This window comes from Xiphophorus couchianus, chromosome 12 (assembly GCF_001444195.1).
Source record: "Xiphophorus couchianus chromosome 12, X_couchianus-1.0, whole genome shotgun sequence".
Taxonomy (NCBI): Eukaryota; Metazoa; Chordata; class Actinopteri; order Cyprinodontiformes; family Poeciliidae; genus Xiphophorus; species Xiphophorus couchianus.
In genome coordinates this window covers 29,015,472-29,040,932 of record NC_040239.1, presented here as the reverse complement: position 1 = coordinate 29,040,932, position 25,461 = coordinate 29,015,472, and the positions used below count along the sequence as shown (strand labels likewise).

General features: G+C 41.7%; 1 protein-coding gene across 2 annotated transcripts in view; it reads right to left on the bottom strand.

Annotated features, from left to right (window-relative positions):
- zmat4a (zinc finger, matrin-type 4a) overlaps nucleotides 1-25,461 on the bottom strand; it is an 82,007-nt gene that overhangs the window by 7,010 nt on the left and 49,536 nt on the right. For both annotated transcript variants that reach the window (XR_003597549.1, XM_028033321.1), the window contains exons 5-6: nucleotides 16,975-17,196; nucleotides 6,952-7,048 (exon numbers count right to left, since the gene is read on the bottom strand). Coding sequence is in view for 1 of the 2 variants with exons in the window: in XM_028033321.1 (XP_027889122.1) it covers nucleotides 6,952-7,048; nucleotides 16,975-17,196 (319 nt within the window). In the remaining variant the exon portion in view is untranslated. The remainder of the gene's footprint in view (nucleotides 1-6,951; nucleotides 7,049-16,974; nucleotides 17,197-25,461) is intronic.

Genomic DNA, 25,461 nt, shown 5'->3' with positions numbered 1-25,461 from the left:
TTTGTTCGTTAGTTTGAAAGTATCCAATGGCGAGAGCAGAATCAGTCCGCTGAACCAATCCAAAGCGGGAAATAACCATTAGGCCCTCCCTCAAGAAGAGCAGCACAGTACGCAGGACCTGCAGAATCATTAACTTCCAGAATGGAGTCCAAGGATAATCATCCTCCAGAAGACCTGCCCCACCCATGGCCTTATTTAAAACATTTCTTTGAAATAACGGGGTCAAAAAACGCTTCCTGGAGATTCCAATGCCGCCTTTGTCTTCCCCGAAAGCATGAAATTCTATCTTTCAGAAATTCACCATCAAATTTGAAAAAACATATTGAGGTAAGTTAAGTTGCTAAACGCTATCGATGTTAAATTAATTTGTGTTAGTGAAGTTTTATGTAATCTTAGCAAGCTTTTTGTTGAACTCGACTGCAGTAAATAAATACGATTACTGTATATTGTTATAAGCTAGCATGAACTTGCAAGTAACAGTGATTACTGCGGTCGTGATCACGTCTCCCGCCATGAATGTTACATATAAGTTGACGCTAAACTCCTTCACGTCCTGGTTATTGAATAAATGTCAGCGCCATTAAAATAATCTCCATGTAACAGTTACAGTCATATTCAATAAATTAGAATATGGGTTCCAATGAGACGCAATTGTCGCAAGTCCGGCGACATTGGCGGACATGCCCGCCCACAGAGTCAGCCGGACCCCCCCTGCCTGGAAGGTGTTTATTGTCAGCCCCTTTCTGTTAAGAGTTCTCTCAAAATAGCAGGCAAAAAAGTTAAGTTCATGTTTTGTTAGGACGAAAGACTAGATGTTTCCAAATCGCTTGATGTTTGTTAGGTCAGTTTAAAGTCCCTTTTTTCAGGGAAACAATTTTCTTTTGAACGTGTTTATTTTGAATTAAATAAAACATTTCAAAGGTATAATAATTTCTCTCATTTTGCCTAATTACATGTAACCCTGCAGGTCATCCCTGGAATTCTGATGCATGGAATAAAATATCTAAATCTAAACTGTCACAGGGGGTGAACACAATAAAAACATGCTTTATCTGCAGCATTGCTCATTAAAATGGTACATTACTGATTTATTAAAACTAAATACGATAGGTACACTTAATGACATTATATAAGCCGTTAGGTATTATGGTCGGCAAGTACTTTTACTTGTAATACTTAAGTAGTTTTAAAAGCTTGTACTTTCTTACTTTTACTTAAGTAAAATAATAATGTGGTACTTTGACTTTTACTTGAGTAAATTTTTGTCTGTGTATTTGTACTTTTACTTAAGTACATTGTATGAGTACTTTCTCCACCACTGTCCACAAGTGATGAAAACACGACTGTGTGTTCATGTGCGTGTGTGTGTGAGTGCTTGTTTATTCTGTGCTGACCTGTGATGGACCTGGGACCTGTCCAGGGTGTGTCCCACCTCTCACTCCATCACTACTACAGTTAGGCACCAGGCCCCTTTCCACCTTATAAGGGCGTAGACAGGATGGATGGGTATTATTCAGTAGTTTTTGGTTAATCTTTGTAACTGGTTTTTTAACATTTTTTTTATTGAGGTCTCTGGATCTAAGATTTCTGATCTGGTTTTTCTTTGCAATATTTTGGCACTTTTGGAAAGTCTTGTTAAATTCTTCCTGTGGAGTTTGCCAGCACAAATTACAGTTGTTTTCATAGACAAAAGGTAATACAATCCTTCACTGCAAAAACACAAAATCTTACCAAGTATCTTAGTACACCTGAAATAAGACAAAGCTTGTCTTAAGTCAATATTTTTTTTTTAATATTGATAAAAGAAATACTGGCAGATTATTTCATTTATAACAAGCCGTTTTGCCGATGAAATTATTTGCCAGTGGAACTAGCACCTTTTCATCAATTTTACGGAATCATTGACTTAAAACAAGCTCCTATATCTGACTGAAAAGTTTCTTGTAAGTTAGTTTTGTCTTATTTCAGGTGTACTAAGATATTTGCATTAGAAACTAACCAAAAGTACTAGATAAGATTTTTGTGTCTTTACATTGTTTTTAATAGTTACGTTGTTAAGGAACATTATTGCACTTTGTCCCTAATATCACAAAGTCCTCTTTTTAAAACAATGATCACATAGCAATGTGGCGCATTATGCAATATGCGATCACTAACCAGCGCCTGGGTTCATCCTAATCAATATGCTTCTAATAAAAACGCTGCAGATCTTACACATAGACATTTTTGAAACTTTGGTCAATAAACGTCAAATATTTTGGTCATTTATTTGCCTATTCATCTTCACTGTCCTGATCCCTGCTACATAGATGATTCCACTTTATAGCCAACTCCCAGAAGATATCTAAGAGTTTACTTTATTGAAATATGAATATAGCTACAGGCTAGCGCCTCTGACAGGACATCTGTCTGTTGTAAGGAACATTTACAGTGCAGGAGACATCTCTCACTATGAAAAAGAGACAAAAAATATTAATTCCAACCACGGGATGGGCGACTGTGGCTCTTAGGGAAGAGAAAAAACGTCTTGTGATCGGAAGGTTGTGGGCTAAACTCCAGCTTCATGTCAATGTTGCCCTGGGCTCCTCAAAACCCAAGTTGTCTACTGAACTACTTAATGTGTATTAATGTACAGGTTTGCAAGTGTGGTTAGGTGAATTTGGTGCTAGTGTAATGTGCTTTGGGTAGTCCATATGACTGAAAAAGCTCTATATAAGTTCAATCCATTTACCATGAACTGTGTGGATAGGAATGGAAGCAGAAAGTCTTTAACGGCAAACCTAGCTCAGTTCAGTCTGAAGGAATGGGCCAGAACGCCAACAAACGTTTGTGAGAGACCTGAAGAGAGGAAACCCAAAACGTCTGAATTTTTATTTTGTTTTTTTAAGTGGGCCTATTTCTCCTCCACAGAGATGAGCTGCTTACAGGTCATGATCTCATGATCACTGCTCCAGAACTTGATGTGTGTGTGTTCCCAGCTCTGCTCCTGCAGACTGAGCAGCTCTCTGATAGCAGACAACTTGTTCGCTGGTCCACTGCTAAACTACATGAAAAATGTTGTTTGGAGCTTGTCATGATGTAAATTACGGGGCAGTCAGTGAATGCGGTCAGCTGTCAATCACACAATACTAGCGCGGATAGTGCTACTACAAACGCTGTGGCGGCTCTGAACCAGGTAGAGGCGCTGTAGCGGAGAGGCATTCGGATTTCCTCCCTTTCTCAGTAAAAATGTCTTATATGGAGCTTTTGCACAAAAGCAGCAAAAATGGGATTTTTCATTTTGGGCCAGAGTGTTGGGCTGACTAACCAACCCTTCCATCTGTTTTACCTCCGCATGGCTAAATATACCCCATAAGACAGCGTGTCTGAGTTTCATTGCCTTTTTAATTCAATATGATGGTGTGACTCAGTAGATGACATGCCTCCATGCAGGTTGCTGTGCTCTGACTCACGCTGTCCTCCGCTCCGCCAAGAGAACATGGTATCAATGTGAAATAGACGCAGGCAGGTTAAATCTGTCCCGTTACGCGGCCTGACAGCCGCAGCAGCATTCTCACTGCTTCCCCATGTCATGTGCTGCGGTTACCCAACCAGAGATACTACGGAGCTACGCACTTTCTGCCCACTACGTGTTGTTTCTGTTTACCTCTGAACATGTCCAGCCTGCGCCTGTTACAGTCAGCCAGCTCAGAGGAATCAGCATTTCAAAGCAACTCTATCTGGATCATGAACGTTTGGTTTCCTTTTTAAAGATCATTGAGTCTTGTTCAAGATTATTTTTGGAATTTTGCCTAAATATCAACATGAACATAATTTTGCTAAATAAACGCACAGATTTTAACAAGTGTCAGAGTAGAAACAGATATTTGCAAGGTCGCAGTTTGAACTACATTTTTGCCTACATTTGTTCTGCTAACAATGGAGCTTGGTTTGGCTGATCGTTTTAATCAAGTCTTATTGGCCATTTTCAATTATTTCTTCTCTAGACAGTGTAATTAATTAAGTGATCACTGCTAAAGTAAGTGCTCCTCTTCTGATAATAAACCCCCGATGAGGTAATTTGAAAATAATTGTCGCCAGATAAACAACAAGACTGTAAACCAACTCTTATTCTTAATTAAGTCTTGACTAATCTAATTAGCTTAGAGCTAATTTGGCCCCAAACCAAATTCTTCAATACAAACCTTGGTTTTAAACAAACATATTCACATTGAGCTGTTATATTGCATCTAAATAATTACTTATGTTTTGTCTGGTGTAACCCAATTATAATTAGTTGACAGTTATTTTGGCCTCATTCTAATTTCCTCAAAATGAAACATTCACAGTTCCTGCTGACCTGACATCATTGCATCATTTTATTGGTAACTGGATTTATTCTTATTAATTCCTTAAGGTAGTTTTTTTTTTTGGTTTTCATTGCTCTGTCATTTTTACTCTTCAGTTTAGTTGAGTGTAACTAGCTCAGGTAGTTAATTGAAATGTTTTAACTGTAAGGTTGAACATATTTTTGTTAAATTATTACATTTGAGGTTAGTTGTCTGTAGTTATCTCTGTGCAGAGACGTGTAGGTTTTATTATCAACAGAAAAAGTGAAGATTTTGTCAGCAAAGGTGAGTTATTTTTTTCTCTTTATTCTTAAAGGGACAGTACCATGTGTTTTCCAGGCACATAGCGCCAGCTTATAGCACAATCAAGTAAATATGATATTTTCAGTTGTTATAAAATGCTATATAGATCAAACATGATGAAGAAATTTGACTTTTTAAATTAACATCTTGAAATTGGGCCTCAGTCTCTTTAAAAACTCCTGATGTTTCTAAAACTCCGCCTTCAGGAAATCATCACAACATGGCTTCTCCATGGTTGCCATGGGAGATCAAAGGATTTCTCAAACATGCATGAAAGAGTCAAGGCAACACTCCATGAAGGAATCACATTATAACATGATGTGACGCTCAAAAAGTTGATTTTACATAACGCTGCCCCTTTATAGGTAAATGTCACAAATTCAACCATTAGCTCTTCACCATGAAAAAAATATTACAAATATTTTCCACAGCTACTTTTTTATTTTTATTTTTAGTTGCTAAGAGAAAATATACATTTGAATGTAAATTTTAACGGTCTCAGCAGATGAGCAATTAAATTGTGGAAAATGTTCATGAAATCCAACCAGTCAGGATTCATGTGGCAGCACGATGGAGAGCAGAGGCAATCAATCAAAAACTCTGAGCACTAACAATGTGGTGTGTGAGGGCATGAACGTTAACCACAGTGACCCTGGATAGAGATCCAATGGCTCTGACAAAGTGCAGCAGACACCCGTGGCTAAACCATGGAGCTTGTTAAGTGACTGTCACATCTCCCGATGCCAGCATTTCATTGGAGGGTAGCAGCCAGAAAACAGCCAGCCGGGAGAATTAAATCCTGGACATTCACACCTGCTGCCCTGGACCAACTCAACGTCCCCCTGCAAAGTTCTCCTACTGAAGCTGCTTAAGGCCAAGTGGCCGCTGCAGAGGATAATTAGCTAAGACTAAAAACCAGGCTAATGTTTTCTGTGTGAATTCTACGGTGGTCGACAGCAAATTACAAAACCTGCTGCAAAAACACAAGAATGATGCAAACTCCAAAACACACACACACACACAAAAAACAAATGCAATGGAGAAATGCTGCAACCACAGGAAATAATAGAAGCAAAACAAAAAAATGCTGAAAAAAATAACAAAACAGCAGCAATTTGGTTGATGGCCAAATCATAGGGGCCAGATTCACACAAGATATCATGATTTAACTGGATGAACACGACAAACAATAAAAAAATGGTGCGTAATATGTTGTTTTTTTTTCTCAAATGCGCAGCTTTTTACAATAATTTTGAACAGAATATCTACATCGATAATGTTACCTACTTCAGACTCCCCCTAGCCTGGCCATTCCCTTCCTTCAACTCAATTTCACTCAATTCTCATCACCCTTCAGACCTCACTCTAAACTTTCTCCCATTCACGTAGATTCTCTCCAGCAGAATTTCTACAGAATGTTCTCTTATGCAGGAGAACAGAAGAAGTTGCACTGTTTGTTGTTGTGAGTTGTAGACGACCTGTAGTTTTAGCAATGGCAGCGCAGGAAGTGAACGGAGCCATTCAGTGTTGGTCACTCTTCCACATATTGAACTAACATCAACAGCCGACTCATTCGACTCTGCGATTCTCTCTTTGCAGTGGAGGATGGTTGTTTACGGAAGGTAACTTCCGGTAAGCTTCATACCGTCAAACTGGCACATTAACAATTGGGTAAAATGTAAAACTTTGACAGAGTGCACGTCTGCAGGAAGCTATCATTTCTCCATAACAGTGGGCTGGTTTTTACCAGGAAAGACGCCCCCTAGCGGTCTGGAGCACTTCTGTTTTGTGAAGCATTTGATACTTGCTGTTATGAAGCTAATGTTTTTTTGTTTTTTTTTAGTAGAATATACCAGTGTTTCCTTCAGTCTGTTCACAAGAAAACTACGACACTGCTTAACACTGTATAATTTATTGGACGGACAAGCTGGGATGCAGATCTTTGCCAGGCTTTTTTTTATTTTTATTTTTTTAGCTTATGTCTTGACACCAGTCTAGCAGAAACCGAGGTCCAGTGAAGAGCTCGCTTGCTGTGACCGGACTCTCGGCCGGAGCTCGTCTCCTGCGGCTGCCACGGCCACCAGTTAGTTCCAGCATGAGAAAGAAAAACGCGCTCAATTAAAGCAAAACGAGTCCATCTGAAATTCCTGTCGTGGCTGTGCAGCTCGTTACAATATTCTCATCATGTATGCATGCGCCGCAGCGCGCTGCGTTTGAAACGCCAGATGAAAGCAAAGACAACACATGCTGGTGCGGACGGAGCGCGGAGGCTTTTAGCTCTTCATGGCGTGGCGGCCGTGCCGCTGCGTGACTCACTCACTTGTTTTGGTGCTTGGAGCCCTGCAGGTGCGAGTGGTACTGCGCCACCGAGTTGAGCGTGACGCCGCAAACTTCGCAGGTGTAGCTCCGCTTCAGGCCTGCAAGCAAGCACAAACACACGGAACGAATCAATTCAGGAAACACACACCGGCTGCTTCTCAGCCTTCATTACGCCGGACTGACGCGTCTTAAATCATGATGTGGGAATGTGACTTTCACTGTATTGCACAGTCGGTACATGGACAAGCCATCCAAACCAGAGAAGCAATTCTGCAAGGGGAAAAAAAAAAATTGAAACGGATGATTGATTTATGCAAAAGGATTTTCATCTCGCAGGTGGACTTGCAGTGTCTTTTTCATGATCGCAGGCGGCTGGTGATGGAGTGGAAAAAAATCTATTAGACTTGCACCTACAGCAAGGATGGAAGACTCCCGGAAATTGCATTTCACAGTTTCATCTGAGAGCATTTGGTTTTGTTTATCAGCACAGAAATATTTGGATGTGGACTTTTAGGTTGCCACGTTTAAACCACTTTAATTGAACTCTGGCTTGTTTGCCGACGAAGTCTGACTCGTTTGCTGAGGTGTGCCTTTTTGTTCAAACTCTGACCAGAAAAGCAAACACTGTTCCTGCTTCCTGTCGTCTTCGTTGTCGTTTTGACAAGAAGTAACATCCGACTGTTGATCACATGACTCATGACGTGAAAAGAGTGTTTCCTTTGCAGGTTTGCGATATACATCTATTTCAGTACGGCTGGAAAAAAAAAACCCCCACCTAATCCTAGTGCAGAAGCTTTTATCGAAAGTTTTTCTTTTGCTGTGTTTTCATTCAGTAAATTATCTTTGTAATTCCCATTTGTGAAATTTTATGGTTAATGGAAACGTATTTACAAAATGTAAAGGCATTATGTTGGTTAAAGGTCAAAATGCCCTACAACAAAGAAAACCTACGTTAAAATGGAGGCAGTTTTTTTTTTCTAAAGTCAAACCTCTGCTAGTTTCCCCACTTTTTAACTCCTCCAACAAATGAAAATTGCACTCAGAGTTTCTGCTGTGCCTCAAACGTTTTCTCTGTAGGTTCTTTTCTCAGCATGTGTTTCACACCGGAAGATGTTTGGTGGCACACAACCCCCCTCCTCTATTTCCTGCATAGCTAGCCACTCGACAAAAGCAAGGCAACAGCTAAACGGTTAATAAAATATTAAACTTTGACCTCCAGCTGAAGCTGTTTTAAAATGGTAAAAGTCCTCTGGGGGACATTGACTCCTCACAAGCTTGGACAAGAACGTAACAATAAAAAACCTTGGTTGACTTTACCTTTACTAAATTTGGTTTATTTGCGCAAAACAAACAAAAAAAATAATAATCTGTGATTGAGCTTTATCTGAGCAGCAACAAGAACTCCATGTCTGAACACAATTCAAACGAACCCGGATCTGTCAGCATTATTTGGCGTCCAGAAATGCTAATAAGTTGCTAATTTCCTTTTAATTTAATCACACACCAGCAGCCGTTTCACTGAGATTACAGATGCGTCGAGTGTTGCTGCGAATTGTGAGCAGCCCGCGTAATCGCTGTCGTGTCGCACTAATCTTATTGCGGCATGAATAATGGTCCACTTGATTGCCTTGCTCTCAAAATTAAGTTAGCTTCCCCATTCGCGGGGCTCGCAGCGAAAGGCCCGAGAGAAAATAAATGTCACTGTGCTCTCATTGAGTCACATTTCCATATCCTCCTGCATCTGATAAAACGTTTACAGAATCATGTGTCACCAGAGATTGAGCTGCTGAAATTTAGAAAGGAGAGGGTTTTTTTCCCCTCTTCTTTCTTCTTTCAACGTTTTGGCAGGAGGGGATGGAAATCTGCAATTTAGTAGCGGTTTTCTTCTGAGACGGCGGTGTCAGCTGTTTTCCCTCTAACATTTTGACAGAGGGCAATATTTCCCCCGGAGAGAGCAGCAGCAAATCCCCCCTTTCTGCCCCCCGCCGATAAGCTTTCACCGTCGGCGCCACACGCAGTCGGCAGATGACACAAACGTTTTGCAGCAGGTAGCTCTTGGAGCCGCTTTTCAGACTCTTTTCCAAAGGCTGAGATGTGACGCAGCGGCTCCAGGAATCAGTCAGAGCCGCTGCCTTATGACGACGAGCTGCATGAGCAGTGGAGCGCCGGCGGCCCCGGGGCCTCGGCAGGCTCTCCCCTCCATCACCTTTACTTCCTGCCCTCGGGGACGCCGCCGATGAGTCACTGGAAACTCGTCTGTTGAGTTGTGAAATGGAGATGCGGCTCAGGAGGGGAAGAAAAATGGGCTCGCCGGTGTCATTTATATGGATACGGACGGAATTTCTCTTCTTTTTTCTCTCTATATGAATACTGGAACAGATTGTGGAGCTGATGGATGTGGAAACAAATTTCCTCTGATGTGTTCCATCTTTATTTAATCTTCAGCTAAAGTTTGGAAAGAAAGTAGTCCAACTATAAACTGCAAAAACAAAACGAAAGCATGTTAAAACTGTATAAGATCACAATATATCTTGAAGTCCGCCCTCCTGTTAGGGTTATTTCAGCTTACGCACACACACACACGTTTGTTTTTCTAATCATTTAAGACATTTTTTTTATTGACTTCCATTCATTTTAGTAACAGTATTATTGCGTAACCCTAACCAGGCCTGACCTCTAAATGACCCCACCTATGTCGCATCGGGTGTCACAGTTGTGTTCAGAAACGTCGCATATGGACTTTCAGACAACATTCACAGATGCAGGCTTTCCGAAGACAAAAACAGAGATCTTGTTCCAAGTATCGGCCACCATACAGGTTTTAAAGATATTGAAATTGATGAACAAAAATTCCAGCAAAAAATTAATTTTCCCATAATGAGCGAATGTTCAGAGTGAACGTTCAGACAACGTTTGGCGAACGCAAAGTCAGAAATGTTTGACATTCGACTCTCAAACTACCTTCGGCGGACGTAGGCTGAACGTTTGCTCGCTAGCTGGTTGTCATCTTGAAGTGAAAGTGAACGTTACAGAATCACTGATAGAGATGTTCTATTTAGTTATCTATCAATGATTAATCATTCATTCCAGCAAAGCAATTTTTCACTTTTATTATAATGGCAATCTGAAATCTGAAAGGGCGCGCACTAAATCCCAATGTGGACCAAGCTATTTGTTTGGCTGAATCACAAGAGCGACATGTTTTAAAGTAGACCGCAGCATGAAATGGACTCCCATGATGAAATCATCTCTCAAAAGTGTTTTCATCTCCTTGAAGAAATAAAACGGTCGCACTCGCCAAATCCCAGATAAGACCGGTCTCTGAATTTGTGCAGAAAGCAAAGATTAAATATCCTGAAGCGGTCGCGCATTAGCCGGGAGCATCTCTGAATCGAACGTCAGATTGAAAAGCCGTCGTCCTTTCTTCCTTTACTAAGAGGACCTTGATAAGCTCAGTCTCTGAGTCTGCCACCGAGGCTGCTTTAGGTCTATGTTTATTGTCACAGGGAGCGCTGAATACAAGGCATGGCCATGAGCAACAGCTTGATAACTGCAACTTGTGAGCTTCGACGGCGGCTCTGAGAAGGTGAAGAACAGAGCGCTAAATCATGTCTGCCACGGCCGCGTCTCCAATTAACAGCTGTGATGGGCTCAGAAGAAACCCGGTACGTCTGCGGGATGTTTGACCTCTGCTGTCTGAGGAGAGAGAACGGACAAAATGAGGAAACACTCTTCAGTTCACAGTCACCCGAGAAACGACAAAACACCGAGGGACGGTGTAGTTGCTAGGACGCTGATCCATGACGACACGGCTGATTGGGTTCAGACAATGTGTAATGACTCTGGTCTTTAATGTTGTCAAGAGGCCAGTTTAGATTTGTGAGTCAGGCTGAGTTATGGTAAATGTCCTGTACTTGTAAAGCTTCAGTCACTCACCTATTCACACACATCCACACACTAATTTTCAGCGCTGCTGCTGCGAGGCGTGGTAGAAAATGCCGGAATTTCTTTGACTTCTGTGCACTTTGAAGCAATTTGTCAGAAATCCGTGAGGCCTGAAGTAAACCCGAGCAGGCTCTGTGAAAGCAGACCCTCGTGGCTACAACCTGACCGAAATCCAGGACGGCAGAGCCGAATCTGCGGTTATGAGGACGAGGTGAAAAAAAAAACTGAACAAATGACGCCTTCTTACACTTCTGAACAGAACTCAGATTTTTCTGCAAACTAAAAAGTTAAGATGTGTTTCTAGGTACGTGTGCAAAGCCTGAAAAGTAGTCAATTTTGTCGCCATGGTAACTCGAAACTCCAGCAGATGTAATAGCACACATCTGAAGTCTAAACAGAAGTAGAATCACTAAGAAGGAGCTGAAGTAAAAGTTGAGAAAAGGAAATAAAGAAACGCACACGATTCTGCATTGCAAAAGAAAATACTTTAGGAGAAAGTCTGCGTAGTAGTAGAAAAGACAATATATGAATATCCAGACCCAAAGCGATGTCAAACGGGATTACAATCGTGTGTAAGACAAAGACACTTGGTAAGATGTGTTTCTGCAGTGCGCTGATTAGGACTGAAGAGGCAAATCATCCCAACAGGAAAAATCAGCAGCGTCTGCATGTGGAGAGGAGAATTAGCTGCAGACAGGCGGACAGCACCGAGAAGGGACGAAGGAGGGAATGTTGGATGAAGAAAATCTCTTTCCCACCTCTCGGCATCATTCTTCCCTTCCATCTCTTCCTACTTTTCTCTTCTCTCGTTGGTGTTTCTGTTCAGCCACACACTTTCTCCGACACCCCGCTGCTGTCCTCGCACACCTCTCAGATAGCAGAGCAGACGTGCAATCAGACACTGAATGTTGCCATAGGATGAAATATGCATCAGCTTCCATAAAGACGGAGTTTAACGCGGTGCTGCCGAGCAGAAAGTTGATGGCAGGAGAAACAGGAGATGGAGAAGAAAGACAAAGACGGGAAGGTGGCGGCGGGGCCGAGGGCTCCATGAAAAGGCCTTCTGGGGGTTCAGCTTCTAGCTCAGATAACCAAACGACTGAACGACAAGCTTTTATTCGTTACAAAGGAGCCGGTTAACTGTGCAGGTTTCTGACAAGAGTGCACCGTACAGCACTGACCCTTCGCAAATACGTAACCTCATGTTGATGGTTTTGTCAAGTTGCCTTTGCCAGCGTCATCGTGGCTTCCGACTTGTTCGAGTCGCACCAACTTGTCTGTAGAAGTCGCACACTTAGTTGAGGCTGTTAAGACAGCTGTATGTACAAAACTTGGAATGAAAACCATATAATCCCGTCTCCTCCCTGAAATGTTTGTTGATGTGATCAAGTCGGAGGATTCACGCCATTTGACTATGACTATATGACTATGTCATAAACGGCGCGCAAACCGATGTGCAGCACCTTATGACCATTTTTTACAGCAATATCAACTAAATACAGCAAAATTAGGCTACCTCTATGAGTTTATTTATTTATTTTTTTACTTGTTCAAGGGTCAACAGAGAACATCGAAGGAAGGAATGAAAGTAGATAGGTGGTAGAAGAATTGTTATTTTTTTAACATTTTGGACGCTGTAGTCTTTTTTCTCGTGTCCCATCAGATGATTTATTGAAGCAAAAATATAACCCAAATGGGCCAAGAGAAGCACGTTGCTCCTCTACTGCTGCTAGCCGATTTTGCTCATGCATCGGATTTACAGGCATGTCGGAAACACGTGAACTCAACGCTCCGACTCTGGACAAAAATTGAGAGAGTGTTAAAATGATTAACAAATTCAAATGTATGTTAATTGATCAAATTAAGGTAATGTGGGCCCTCTGGAAAAGAAACTGCACACACCTGGTGTAGATGGTCCAGGAGGACGACCATACGGCGCAAGGCAGGGGGAAATGAGAAGAACCAATGCAGGTGTCTCAGTTTTTAGAAATTAAGTTAACGTCACGTGAATACGCTTGTTCGCGTGACGAGTCATTAAAAATCACGGCAGCGATGGATGCAAACAAATACATGAAGAATATTCATAATGCCTCCACGGCTTTAGTGCTGATCATCTATCGGCCAATCAGAGGAGACATTATTCAGTTGCCTCATACTGGTGAGCGGCTGCATATGCGGCGATTTGGGGAAATTGCAGCGTGATTTAACAGAAGAGCTGAGGATTCAACACGTTCAAACGACTCAACTTTTTATGAACTGTGACGCTGTGAGAGGTTTGGGGGAGCCAGCTGCACACTGACTGAAAAACACAAAAGCTAACCGTCATCCTCCGACCACTTCCTGTCATATTCTTCTTCTTCGTTTTCATCAGTAGTAACATCCGGCTGTTGATCATGTGACTGGTGTGACGCGCAAAATGTTTCCTTGCAGTTTTGTGAATTACATCTATTTTGGTACAGCTGAAAAAACCACCTCATCCTGATGCAAAAAGCTTTTTTGTTTGTTTTGTTTTTTTGAAACTGTCCACGTTTTCACCAAGCAAATTTGTTTTCAGAATTTCATTTCCCGCAATTTTGAAACGCAGCTATTGTTTGTAGATGAGAACAACTGCAATGGTGTCTTCTGTTTGAAAGGAGGTTTACCTGAGCTGCAGTCATTTATGAGCAGAGAGAAAAGGAGCGAGGAGAAAACAGGCCCCTGGGGGACTCCGGTGCTCGTGGTTCCAGGACAGGAAGGAAGATCCGTCACCTGTCACTGCCAGTTAGTCAGGAAGCTGAAGGTTCACAGACAGGATGCTGTACAAACTACTAACCAGGTCTTAACTAATGAGCGAGAGCCTGACCAGTTTAGAGAAGTTCCTGCTCTCTTCTCAGCCTTCGCTGGCTTAAATGATTTTGTGAAACTCTTATTGACGCACAGTGACAGGGAGACAGGCAACCAGGGCAATTCTGTTCCTCTCTTGTAAAACAGTAGCAGCCTGTCAGGCTGGGGGAAGTACACAAAGTCCCACTGACAGTCGCAGCACAAGTCAAGAGTTCAGATTTACAGTGAGACGGGCTCCAGGTTTATGGGCCCGTCTGGATCATCACACACCCAACATGTTTTCAGTGGAGGAAATGATTTGATGGTAATTTATTACTCCCAGCTTGAAGCACAACTTGATGAGCCACATGCGACGCATTAACGCTGGTTAGCTTTCTATATGGTGTCTGATTAGATGGATCATTAATATTTATAAAATCACCTTCCTTAACAGCGAGATGGAAAACAGATGAGGTGGAAATTAGTCGGGCACGAACGTAAAACTATGCACATCTGAATATTTGGAGCAAACGTTTGGCCAGTCAGTAAGATTTGAAACAGTTACAGGTTCTCAGATACAATTTAGTTTTTAGTCATTTTAAGAAAAGAACAGCCGTTGCTGTATTTTAGAAACTGCAGAACTCCAGAGCGCCCGAAGATTTTCTGCTAGAGAGCAGAATCCGTATGGGACAGCATTTTAAAAGAATAATCTACGGGTTTATTGTTTTACGCCCATTGCAGCAAACAAAAATGTAATAAGGGTTGAGAAGGTAAAACCTACAAATGGAATAACTATGGATTTTTTTTATTTTTAGTATGATGAGGCCTATGCAGTATTTTATATTTACGAGATTATGGGCAAAGCATAAAAAAAAATCATTTTAAAATGTAATAACCTCAGCGTACGATGGTAATAACATTGCTTTTCTTTGGGAAGACGATGTCCTGAAAACAATGTGGGTTATATTGATAATATGAGACAGATTCCAGTTTGTTCATATAAATAATAAATCTTCTTCACGCTCCAGGGTTATTCCAGGACTCTATGCTTGGACCAATCCTTTATTTACTGTATACAGGTAAAAGCCAGTAAATTAGAATATTTTGAAAAACTTGATTTATTTCAGTAATTGCATTCAAAAGGTGTAACTTGTACATCATATTTATTCATTGCACACAGACTGATGCATTCAAATGTTTATTTCATTTAATTTTGATGATTTGAAGTGGCAACAAATGAAAATCCAAAATTCCGTGTGTCACAAAATTAGAATATTGTGTAAGGGTTAAATTTTGAAGACACCTGGTGCCACAAACTAATCAGCTGATTAACTCAAAACACCTGCAAAGGGCTTTAAATGGTCTCTCAGTCCAGTTCTGAAGCCTACACAAACATGGGGAAGACTTCAGATTTGACAGCTGTCCAAAAGGTGACCATCGACACATTGCACAAGGAGGGAAAGACACAAAAGGTTATTGCTGAAGAGGCTGGCTGTTCTCAGAGCTCTGTGTCCAAACACATTAATAGAGAGGCAAAGGGAAGGAAAAACTGTGGTCAGAAAAAGTGTACAAGCGATAGGGATCACCGCGCCCTAAAAAAAAAACCCATTCAAAAATGTGGGGGAGATTCACAAGGAGTGGACAGCTGCTGGAGTCAGTGCTTCAAGATCCACCACCAAGAGACGCTTGAAAGACATGGGTTTCAACTGCCGCATACCTCGTGTCAAGCCACTGTTGACCAAGAAACAGCGCGAAAAGTGTCTCACCTGGGCTAAGGAAAAAAAGAGCTGGACTGCTGCTGAGTGGTCCAAAGTCATGTTTTCTGACGAAAGCAAATTTTGCATTACCTTTGGAAATCGAGGTCCCAGAGTCTGGAGGAAGACAGGAGAGGCACAGGATCCACGTTGCCTGAAGTCTAGTGTAAAGTTTCCACCATCAGTGATGGTTTGGGGTGCCATGTCATCTGCTGGTGTCGGTCCACTCTGTTTCCTGAGATCCAGGGTCAACGCAGCCGTCTACCAGCAAGTTTTGGAGCACTTCATGCTTCCTGCTCTATGGAGATGGAGATTTCAGGTTCCAACAGGACTTGGCGCCTGCACACAGTGCAAAATCTACCCGTGCCTGGTTTACGGACCATGGTATTTCTGTTCTAAATTGGCCAGCCAACTCCCCTGACCTTAGCCCCATAGAAAATCTGTGGGGTATTGTGAAAAGGAAGATGCAAAATGCCAGACCCAAAAACGCAGAAGAGTTGAAGGCCACTATCAGAGCAACCTGGGCTCTCATAACACCTGAGCAGTGCCAGAAACTCATCGACTCCATGCCACGCCGCATTAATGCAGTAATTGAGGCAAAAGGAGCTCCAACCAAGTATTGAGTATTGTACATGCTCATATTTTTCATTTTCATACTTTTCAGTTGGCCAACATTTCTAAATAATCCCTTTTTTGTATTAGCTTTAAGTAATATTCTAATTTTGTGACACACGGAATTTTGGATTTTCATTTGTTGCCACTTCAAATCATCAAAATTAAATGAAATAAACATTTGAATGCATCAGTCTGTGTGCAATGAATAAATATGATGTACAAGTTACACCTTTTGAATGCAATTACTGAAATAAATCAAGTTTTTCAAAATATTCTAATTTACTGGCTTTTACCTGTATTTCCAATAGGAAAAACCGTCAGACAACATGGGATAAACTTCCACTGCTATGCTGATGGTTCTCCACCACATCCATCCACAAAATCTGATAAATCGATTTATCTTGAAGATATAAAAACCTGAATGACACTAAACTTTCTTTGTGTAAATTCTGACGGGACAGAAGTTGCCATCTTTGGAACAGAACCTCAGAAAAAAGAACCTGGTTACTCTGTCACTCGATCTGGACGGCGTTAAAACTGGCCTCCGGTAATAAAGCAGAGAATCTCAGTTCCACATGGGATCTGAATGAAATGTCCTGGTCCGAAATAACAGATTTCCTTCTTTTATCTCCAGAATGTTGCCCAAATTAGAATCATCCTGTCCAGGAGTTATTCCTCATGGAGAAGCACTTTTATATTTTGTGACTTCCAAAACTAAAATCTGCATACGTGTACTGAGAGGAAAAGATGGACAAAGAATTATACATCCTTTTTTTTCCACACACAGGTATGTAGATTTGTTTGGCAGCATTTCTGTTGGATCATGGACCTTAAATGTAAGTTTTTCTTGTGTCTGACTCTGAACCGTTTTTGTACTCGTACTTAAGAATTTGGAGAGGCGTCCGTACCTTTCATTTCCCCCATGTCCAGGGTCTGGCCCAGCTGCTCCAGCAGATCGGCTCTGGTGGCGTTCTTCTTGTGCTTCTTCCCGTCGTAATGCTGCTGAGCCATGCCGGGGTTGTTGAACCAGGCGTTGCACAGCTGGCAGTAGCGATCTGAGTCGCGGCGCTGTCGCGGTGACATCATGGGAGACGTTTCTGGGGAGTTCTTCACATCGCTGTGGGACGCCTCTGATAGGAAAACCAGGGGGAAAAAAACAAACGTGATCATAAACTCTCCTCAGAAAGTCTGCAATTTGGTCAGCAAGTTTAAAGAAATGATTTACCTGTAGTGAAGCTACAGGTAAATCTTATTTGTCGATGCATCAATGTCAGGCTGATTTAGGTCTGTATGTTATGTCTACCGCTTCCTATTTTGCCGTGCATGCTGGTGTTTTGTAGAACGCTTGCTGCAGAGGTTTCACCGAAAGAAAACAAAGTTGAATTTCATTGAACAGCAAGTCCTTTCATGGACCCCGTTCTGAAAAGTCGCTGTGCATTAATGGTGTGGAATTCACAGTGTTCTGCTGCAACACGACAGGGACGTTACTTTTATGTAATGATCGTGTGACCATTCGGTCTTTCCTATCCTCTACGAGGCGGTCAGATAATTCTTAGCCAAATTAGTCAGACAGCCAGAAGAACCCAAGATGAGCTTCGTCCGTCATGTATCCCTTGGTAAGTGAAGCATAATATGAGATGAAGTTATATAATTGTGTCATTTCTGTGTTGTTTGTAATATAAGAGCATTGATTTTTTTTTCCACAAAAAATGAAAGCCAGATGCAAAATAATCTGACAAGTAATCAAATCTTAGAAGTAAAATGAAAAAAATAAAAATAAACAAAATTATAGAGGTTGAAAAAATGCCAACAACTAAATTCAGTTCAGTCTGAATGTCTTTCATACTTTTTCTATTGTGATTTCACTAAAATAATAATTTTCAGAACAAAACTCTATTCTATGGCCAAAAACAGAGAATAGCATGAAATACATTCATGCTTGTATGACAGACAGACTGACACAGATCTTGTTTTAGTAACAAAGGTTCTTGCTACAAACCGGCCCATTCCACTGGTTTTATCCATCTTGATGGATAAAATAATGTAAAGAAAAAAACCCCATCATCCTGTTTACACCATGTACCAGTTTAAACTTCCACGGACCATTCACACACTGCTTACTGGGACCGTGTCCTCTGTGCTCCTGGAGATCTGGGTTTGTGGATCCCACTGCTCTAAAATATCTACCAAAACATCAACGCACTAAATAAGAAGCTAAGCTACAAGCTGCCTTAAAGCGACTTACCCCACCGAGTTCTCTAAAAATAAAAGGATACAGCCAGCCGTCAGGAGTGAAACCATAAGTTTGTCTTAGCAAGCAGAAAGGGAACGAGGCAAAGGATTTAACGAGCTCTGATCTGCAACGCTGGAACAGCGGCCGCGGCCCCTGTGATTGGAGCCCTCAGAATAACAAGCTGTTATCTTCATTAAATGCCTGAAGAGGAGAAGCTAAATTCTCCTTGGCACACGGAGGAAATGGCCCGTTCTTCTGAAGGCGGGGGCCGTTTGTGCTTCCACGCATGGATGACGCCGTTAACCCCAAACACCGCCCTGGGCCCCCCGATACAAAACCGCACCATCAGCTCAATCAGTTTTAACACTCCAGCGCTCAGCTTACCCTAAGTCAACATTTAGTGCTGTCCCATTACGTACCATTACACCAGTCAACATTTCAAAATGGCAAATCCGGTGAAAAAAAGAAGAAAAAAAAGCAACGGGAGGCAGACTGTGAGGAACCTTTGCTGTCAGCTTCTGGCTGAAGCTTCCCTCCGCAGCAGCGGGCGCTCGGCTCTGCACAGCTCTCATCTGAGGCTCGGTGGCTGTAGGGCGACCTCTTCAACTAACTAACGCAACGTCAGACCACAGTTAGACGCTGCAGTCGGTTCGGTGAGCGGCTTTAATGCCTTGTTCAGAAAGCATGGCAATTTAGCTCAGGTATTATGAAATCTGCAGTCTTTAAAATAGATGAGACGCATCGTGAACAGCAACGCGCTGGCAGTTACCTGGCAGCCCGGGATGACAGATGAAAACAATACAGACGCTCTTCTGAACTCACAGGGAGGGAAATATTTACTAAATCCATCACAGAACATAAACAGTTATTGCAGTCAGCAGCGTGATGTGTGAGCATGCATGTCTCATATTTATAGCATCTCGTTTTGTAAGCGGAATTTGAATGATGCTGCACATCATCATCATCATCATCATCATCAACTAATTTCAGTACGGTGGATGTAAAACAATGCACGTATTTTGCAAGGCCGTTGTTGGTAATTGCCATGAAATGATTTGATTTGCATTCGTACAGAAAGTTATTAGCCATAAATTCTGCAGTCTTGAGACATTTCTGTAACTACAGGGTGTATTATATTTAATACACAGGGGGAGATGTGTTATGATTCTGGCAGACAGCCAGGCTTTAGCTATCGCTATTTTAAGGTAGATTAACAGTTGAAGCTTTAGACTGGGTGTGAGGGCGTGCGCACTAATAGCACCTCTGTGCCTTGACCTCACTTCCTGTTGCAGCGCCTGGATGTTCACCTCCAAATCTTTGTAACTTGGCCTGAATGTCAAGCGCTGCTCTCACTCAAAATGGACGATTTGGAAGTTGTTCATGTAAAACAGGTTGGCCTGCACCAGCATTGATATGATCCCTCTATGACGGCTCATTTGTGGAGAATGAGTATAAAATGAGACAGGTAATCTGTTAAAAAAAAAAATTATTCCTCTAGCTCCCCCCCAGTGATCCAACTGCAATTTGTAGAAATACATCAGTCCCGATCAAAAACAACAAATCAGAGGCAGGAGGAATGTCTTAGCAGTGTCAATCAGGCTTGTGCACGCACTGCTCACACCCTTTCCCCACACAGCGTGTCCAGCTTCTCGGGCTTGAGGTCGCCGGTGTGCTGCAGCTGTGCTGATGGCGGGAGAAACAACCTGATGTTCCAGGAAAACTGTGTATTTATGGCGTTCTGGACTGGCTCCGCTGTGAGGGTGGGGCTGTCAGGCGTGCTTGTTCAAACTTACAGTCCACAGTTTTCTCAGAACGTTCTACTACTGTATATCTTTAAAAGCTGACGCGTGGAACTGAATCATCCTGTCTGGTTGCACACTGAGGGGCTTTCATGTGATCCAACCCAGGATAATAACAATTACATTAGAGGTTAGTTTTTCAAGCAACTCATATGACCATTCAACCTTTTCCCAGCACCGTCTCCAACACACCCACCCATTCGTCTTAAAGAGTCAGTGGCTGACGGTTTTGTAGGTCCCTACCTCCACTATTACATCATTACTCATATTTAATAGGTAAGGTGAAGTAAAGGTGAATCTGTCTAAGCATAGAAATGTGATATTGGCCTAACAGTGTTGAAAGTCCCGGCACAAAGCCAGCAAATTTAGGGGTTCTGTCTTCTAGCGTTAAAGTGGAATATAACAGTCATCCTTTTCATCACTTGTGGATGGCAACTCTCTCTTGTGGTGCCTTCTGTCTCAATACTCCTGTAAGCAGCTGAAAGGATTGTTCATATTTCAAGTGCTTTTGCAATGGAACCTCAATTCAGCATCTCCGTTTTACAGGATAATGATGAAAACACCGAAGTCTGCTACCAAAGAGGTGTGTTGTGTAAAAGTGTTTTCCAAAAGTTGATTTTAGCTTATAGTGTGTAGCACAAGATTGTAGTTATTCCCCCCCAAAATAACTACGACGGACTATTAGCTGAAGAGGATCCAGCCTCCTCTGCACAGCAGCTTTCCTCTGTAAGGAGTAAGAGGGAACTCTTTCTGCTTTTTGTCAAAGACAAAACATAAAATGTAGTTTTTAAATGAAGGTGTTTATTATTAAGGGAGAGTCCCTGTGTGAAAAAAAGCGATCCCCTCTCCTCCATTAGTTATCGCTCTAAAAAGGTCCATCTGAGGTCATTTGGTTAATTTGACATTACAGCCATTAAAGTCCTGATCCAGCACTGAGTAAAACAGTCAAACAAAAGAATGAATAAATACAGAGATGCCCACTACAATTTAAAAGTTCAGGTGGAATTAAGTCGCACAAATAATAATTGACATAAACTCGGACCTAAATCACGGCAAACGTGACTTGGAAGAAATTACTTGTGCAAATCTCTAAGTAAGTAACAGATTCCCAGTCTAATCTACTTGTCTATTGCAACAGTTTTTTTTAACCTGCAGTTTCTCACATTTGGTGTGAAGATGAAGGCTCTTAATTAATACGAGATGCGTCTGGAAGATGACTGTCTAGTGTCATAGGTAAAACCTGACAGCCCATCAAGACATGGAGGAAATGAAAAAGTGATGCTCGTCATTAGAGCCGTGCTGTTTTAGCGACCCGCCGAGCCTTCAGGGAGGGTTCAGCTCCATTCAGAGTGCAGGACTACTCCTCACCCCAGAAGCAGATGGTTTTAGCTCAACACTGCACCGGCTGCGTTAAACACTCTGGATGAGAAGTCCCTTACCACTTTATATTACATGTTTAAACATCAGCAAGGTGAAGCTGCAGTTTACTATGCTACCACACGGAGGGGCAACCCAGAGGAACACAGCCTAACATGGTTCTTTATAGTTTAACATCCATTCATCCATTAATCTGGGGATGCACGATATTATTGGCATGTATCGGTATCGGACGGTATCAGCCCTAAACTTTAATGTTGGACATCAGCCATTCCGTCGACATAATTCTCTGATATAAAAGGCATTTTTATATGACAAGCCAGGGACAATGAGTCCTGCAGCTCAGCGCAACGTCATAAGAAACTGTAATGTATTGATTCACGACTGACGTGCTTTTCACTTGTTCAGTTTAGTTTTGTGAAGATTTCCAAATTTGCACTATTTGAGTGGGACCGTTATCTTAGAGAGAGCTGATGTCATGAATAAACTTGACATTAAACATGATGCAAGTTGAAAGTGTTACATGAAATTATAGTTTCAGTAAGTAGGTATAGGAAAAAAAATATCGGTCATATACTAGTTATTGGCCAAATGAGTTTTAGTATATCAGCATGTGGTATATCGACCAAAAGTCCAATATCATGCATCCCTATATCTATCCATGTCCGTACCTTCAGAGGGTGTTTGCCAATTTAATCCTAGACTATGACGGTACACAAATATCATAAAAAAAAAAAAAACAAACAACAACAACAAAGAACGCAATATAGCAAAGTCTGGAATTACTGAGGTCCAGTTTGGCCTCATCAACATTGAGTGATCGTCTTTCAAGCCCCCACCATGAATACGTAAATGTTCTATAAATCTAAAGAAAAACCAGACTAATCAATCTGATAAACTACAGCACCACCCAAAATAAATCCAGTTTAATTGTTTCATTAGCTGCAGACAAGACTTTCAACAAGGTTTAGTGGAAATCTCTATTTGCTACATTACATAAATTTGGATTTGGACATAGTCTTTCGTCATAGATAAGATTACAAATGGCTCTCCCGATGTCTGTATGAAAACAAAAAACTGATATTGTTAGAGCTTCAGCCCTCAAAGAAGCACCCAACAACCACACCTCCCTAATTTGATGACAAAATGAAAAGAGCAACACGAATGGCAACAAGAGGCAGAAATTTAAGGTGAACTCTGAGGCGCATCAGTGCACCAATCGTTGTTTGTCTGAGGTAAAGCAGTACACTGCTGTTGAAAGCAAATCATAAAAAAAGTGAGACTGGAATTTGCCACTGTGCATACTGACAAGCTGCAAAGCTTCTAGGAGAATGTCCTTTGAGAGATGAGACTTTTTAGTAAGTCACATCAGCTCAATGTTCACAGATTCAAAAATGTAGCATACCAAGAAAAAAAGAAGCAGACACACACACACACACACACACACACACACACACACAATCCCTGTTGTGAAACATATTTTCATTCTGGGGCTGCTTTGCTTCATCTGGCACAGGATGTCTTAAATCTGTCCGGGGTACCGTGAAATCTCAAGACTATCAAGGCATTCTGGAGAGAAATGTGTCGTTAGAAACTCGTCTCACTTGCGAGTGAGACCCAACATACGACCCAACATACGGCTAGAAACAAACAACAATGGCTAAGAGCAAAAGATCGGACAGGTCTGAACCAGCCTGCTATGAGTCCTGATCTAAGTCCTACTGAGCATCTGCTCAGCATCAGAAAGTGGGATTGTTATGGTTTAAGGAAGTTTAAATTGTCTTTGAATCTAATAGAACATGGTGCATATTTTGAATTAAAGAGTTTATTTCTCAATGAGAATCAATCATGGAATCGGTATCGATAAACTCATCAATTCCCATCCCTACACTCAGCACAACAGTGGCTGTGTAAAAGGGAGCAATTCACATGAATTCATGTGGCTGATGTTATGTAGAATAATCTAAGTTCTGGAGCTGCTTTTATCTCACTGGCATCCAGCAAGGCTTTAACTAAACCACCTGTGTTGGATTGGATTCGTAGTGTCCATTATATGTGGGATTGTGTTTTTGGTGCCAGCTGGCAGGAAGAGTTAGACCCAAAAGACCAGATCAACAGGACTATCTGCTGACATTGCTTATGTAGTAATCAATATCCCAGAGCTCCAGGTGCGTTGGATTTATCCACCAGGATGTGTCTGGGTGCCTGAACAACAGCAGAGCTTTGATTAAGTTTCAGAGCATAAAACCAGCTCTGTCCAAGAGGCTGCGCTTGTTTCATTTCCCATTAGCAAAGAGCAACACACTTAACATTTTACTAATAAAACCTTAAAGCCTTTTGTTTCTGATGGTAAAAGTTAACTGTGCATATGGCTTCGTAATGGAGTAAAATAATTCAATAGATGCTAAACTTTGTACTTAATGGTGACGGTGGACACTGCAGATGTCACAATCAAGGCCGTAGAAACCCCGGCGAGAAAAAAGTGAAAAACATTTGCAAACGTGAAAGTTTTCCCCTCATCTTTCATATTTGTTTGTTAGTGGGGAGAGATCCAGGTAGCAGGGTGTCAGTTCAATTGATGGCTGAACCAACCCCTTCTTTTTTTTTTTTTGGCTGAGCTGGTGCTTCTCCTGTTCTGAACCATTGACCACAGATGGCATCCTTAATGACTGCGTCTGTCACTGACACATGGCAGGGAGAGCAAAGAGCATAGTGTGCTGTCAGAGCACTACATCATCACACAGCCTTCGGAGCCAGTCTGACTCTAGGAAACACAACAATGTGCTGCATATCTGAACATTTGCAATGCTAAAATGAGAGAATCCTAGTGTGTTTCTGGCGTATTTCATCAATGAGAACAGGGAAACTTAACGTTGACGTTTGCCTTAGGCTCTATAGCAGGTCATCAAACCCGGGCCTCGACTTTATGATGTGACCCTACACACCTGAATCAAATGATTTAATTACCTTCTCAGTATCTAGTCACGTTCTCCAGAGTCCTGCTGGTGACCTCACTATTTGACTCATGTGTGCTGAAAAGGAGACGCATCTAAAAGTTGCAATCCTTCCCTTGAGGCCTGGATTGGAGAACCCCTGCTCTACAACATCTCTGTTACTAAATATGTCTCAGCTGGCATTTTTTTGCTTTCTCTAAATATATGCATTACAGCAGACCTCTGCATATGGTTCACAGAATACTGGCCTATTCTGAGGGATTTGTTTTTCCCAATAGAGCATATCTGAAATATCTCGGTTATGCATTTCAGGTTGACGTGTACACAGGCAGCACATTATCCTCATTTGCTTTCTAACAGATATAGCCTGAGAGGAGGAGCTGTGTCTGGAAGGCGGAGCTATGTCCACTCGGGAGCGTAAAGGATTTCTCAAACAGGCATTAAAGAATTGAGGCAGTAAAAGTAAGTTTCCGATGAAGAAATATCACAACATGATGCAAAGCTAAAAAAAAAAAAAATTGATTTTAGATAATACTGCCCCTTTAAATTTGTTCAGTTTCTTCGACACTCATGTATCCTACCGTTGTCTGATAAGTATTTGTCGACTCTGTTGACAAATACTCATCAGAAAGAGTATTTGTCTGTCGATGAGTACTACTCGTCTTATGTCGTCATAGATGAAATAAGAGAAATGAAACACTGACCAACATTTCAATGCACTTTACAAAATGTAATGTTTCCTGGTTTGCTTGCTGTTTTTTGTGACTTTGTGTGCTTTTTTTAAAGGTTTTGTCGGCTCTAGTGGCCTTTATTTGAGAGTGATCAGACAGGAAAGTGGGCAACGAGAGAGAGAACAGACATGCGGCGAAGGTCATCATACCGGGAATTGAACCTGCAATGGTCACACCGAGGACTCAGGCTCTACCAATGCGCCACAGCAGCGCCTCGTATGCTTTGTGTTTTTAATGCACTTTTAAGCACTTTGAACTGCCTTGTTTCTGAAATGTGCTATACAAATAAACTATTGATTGA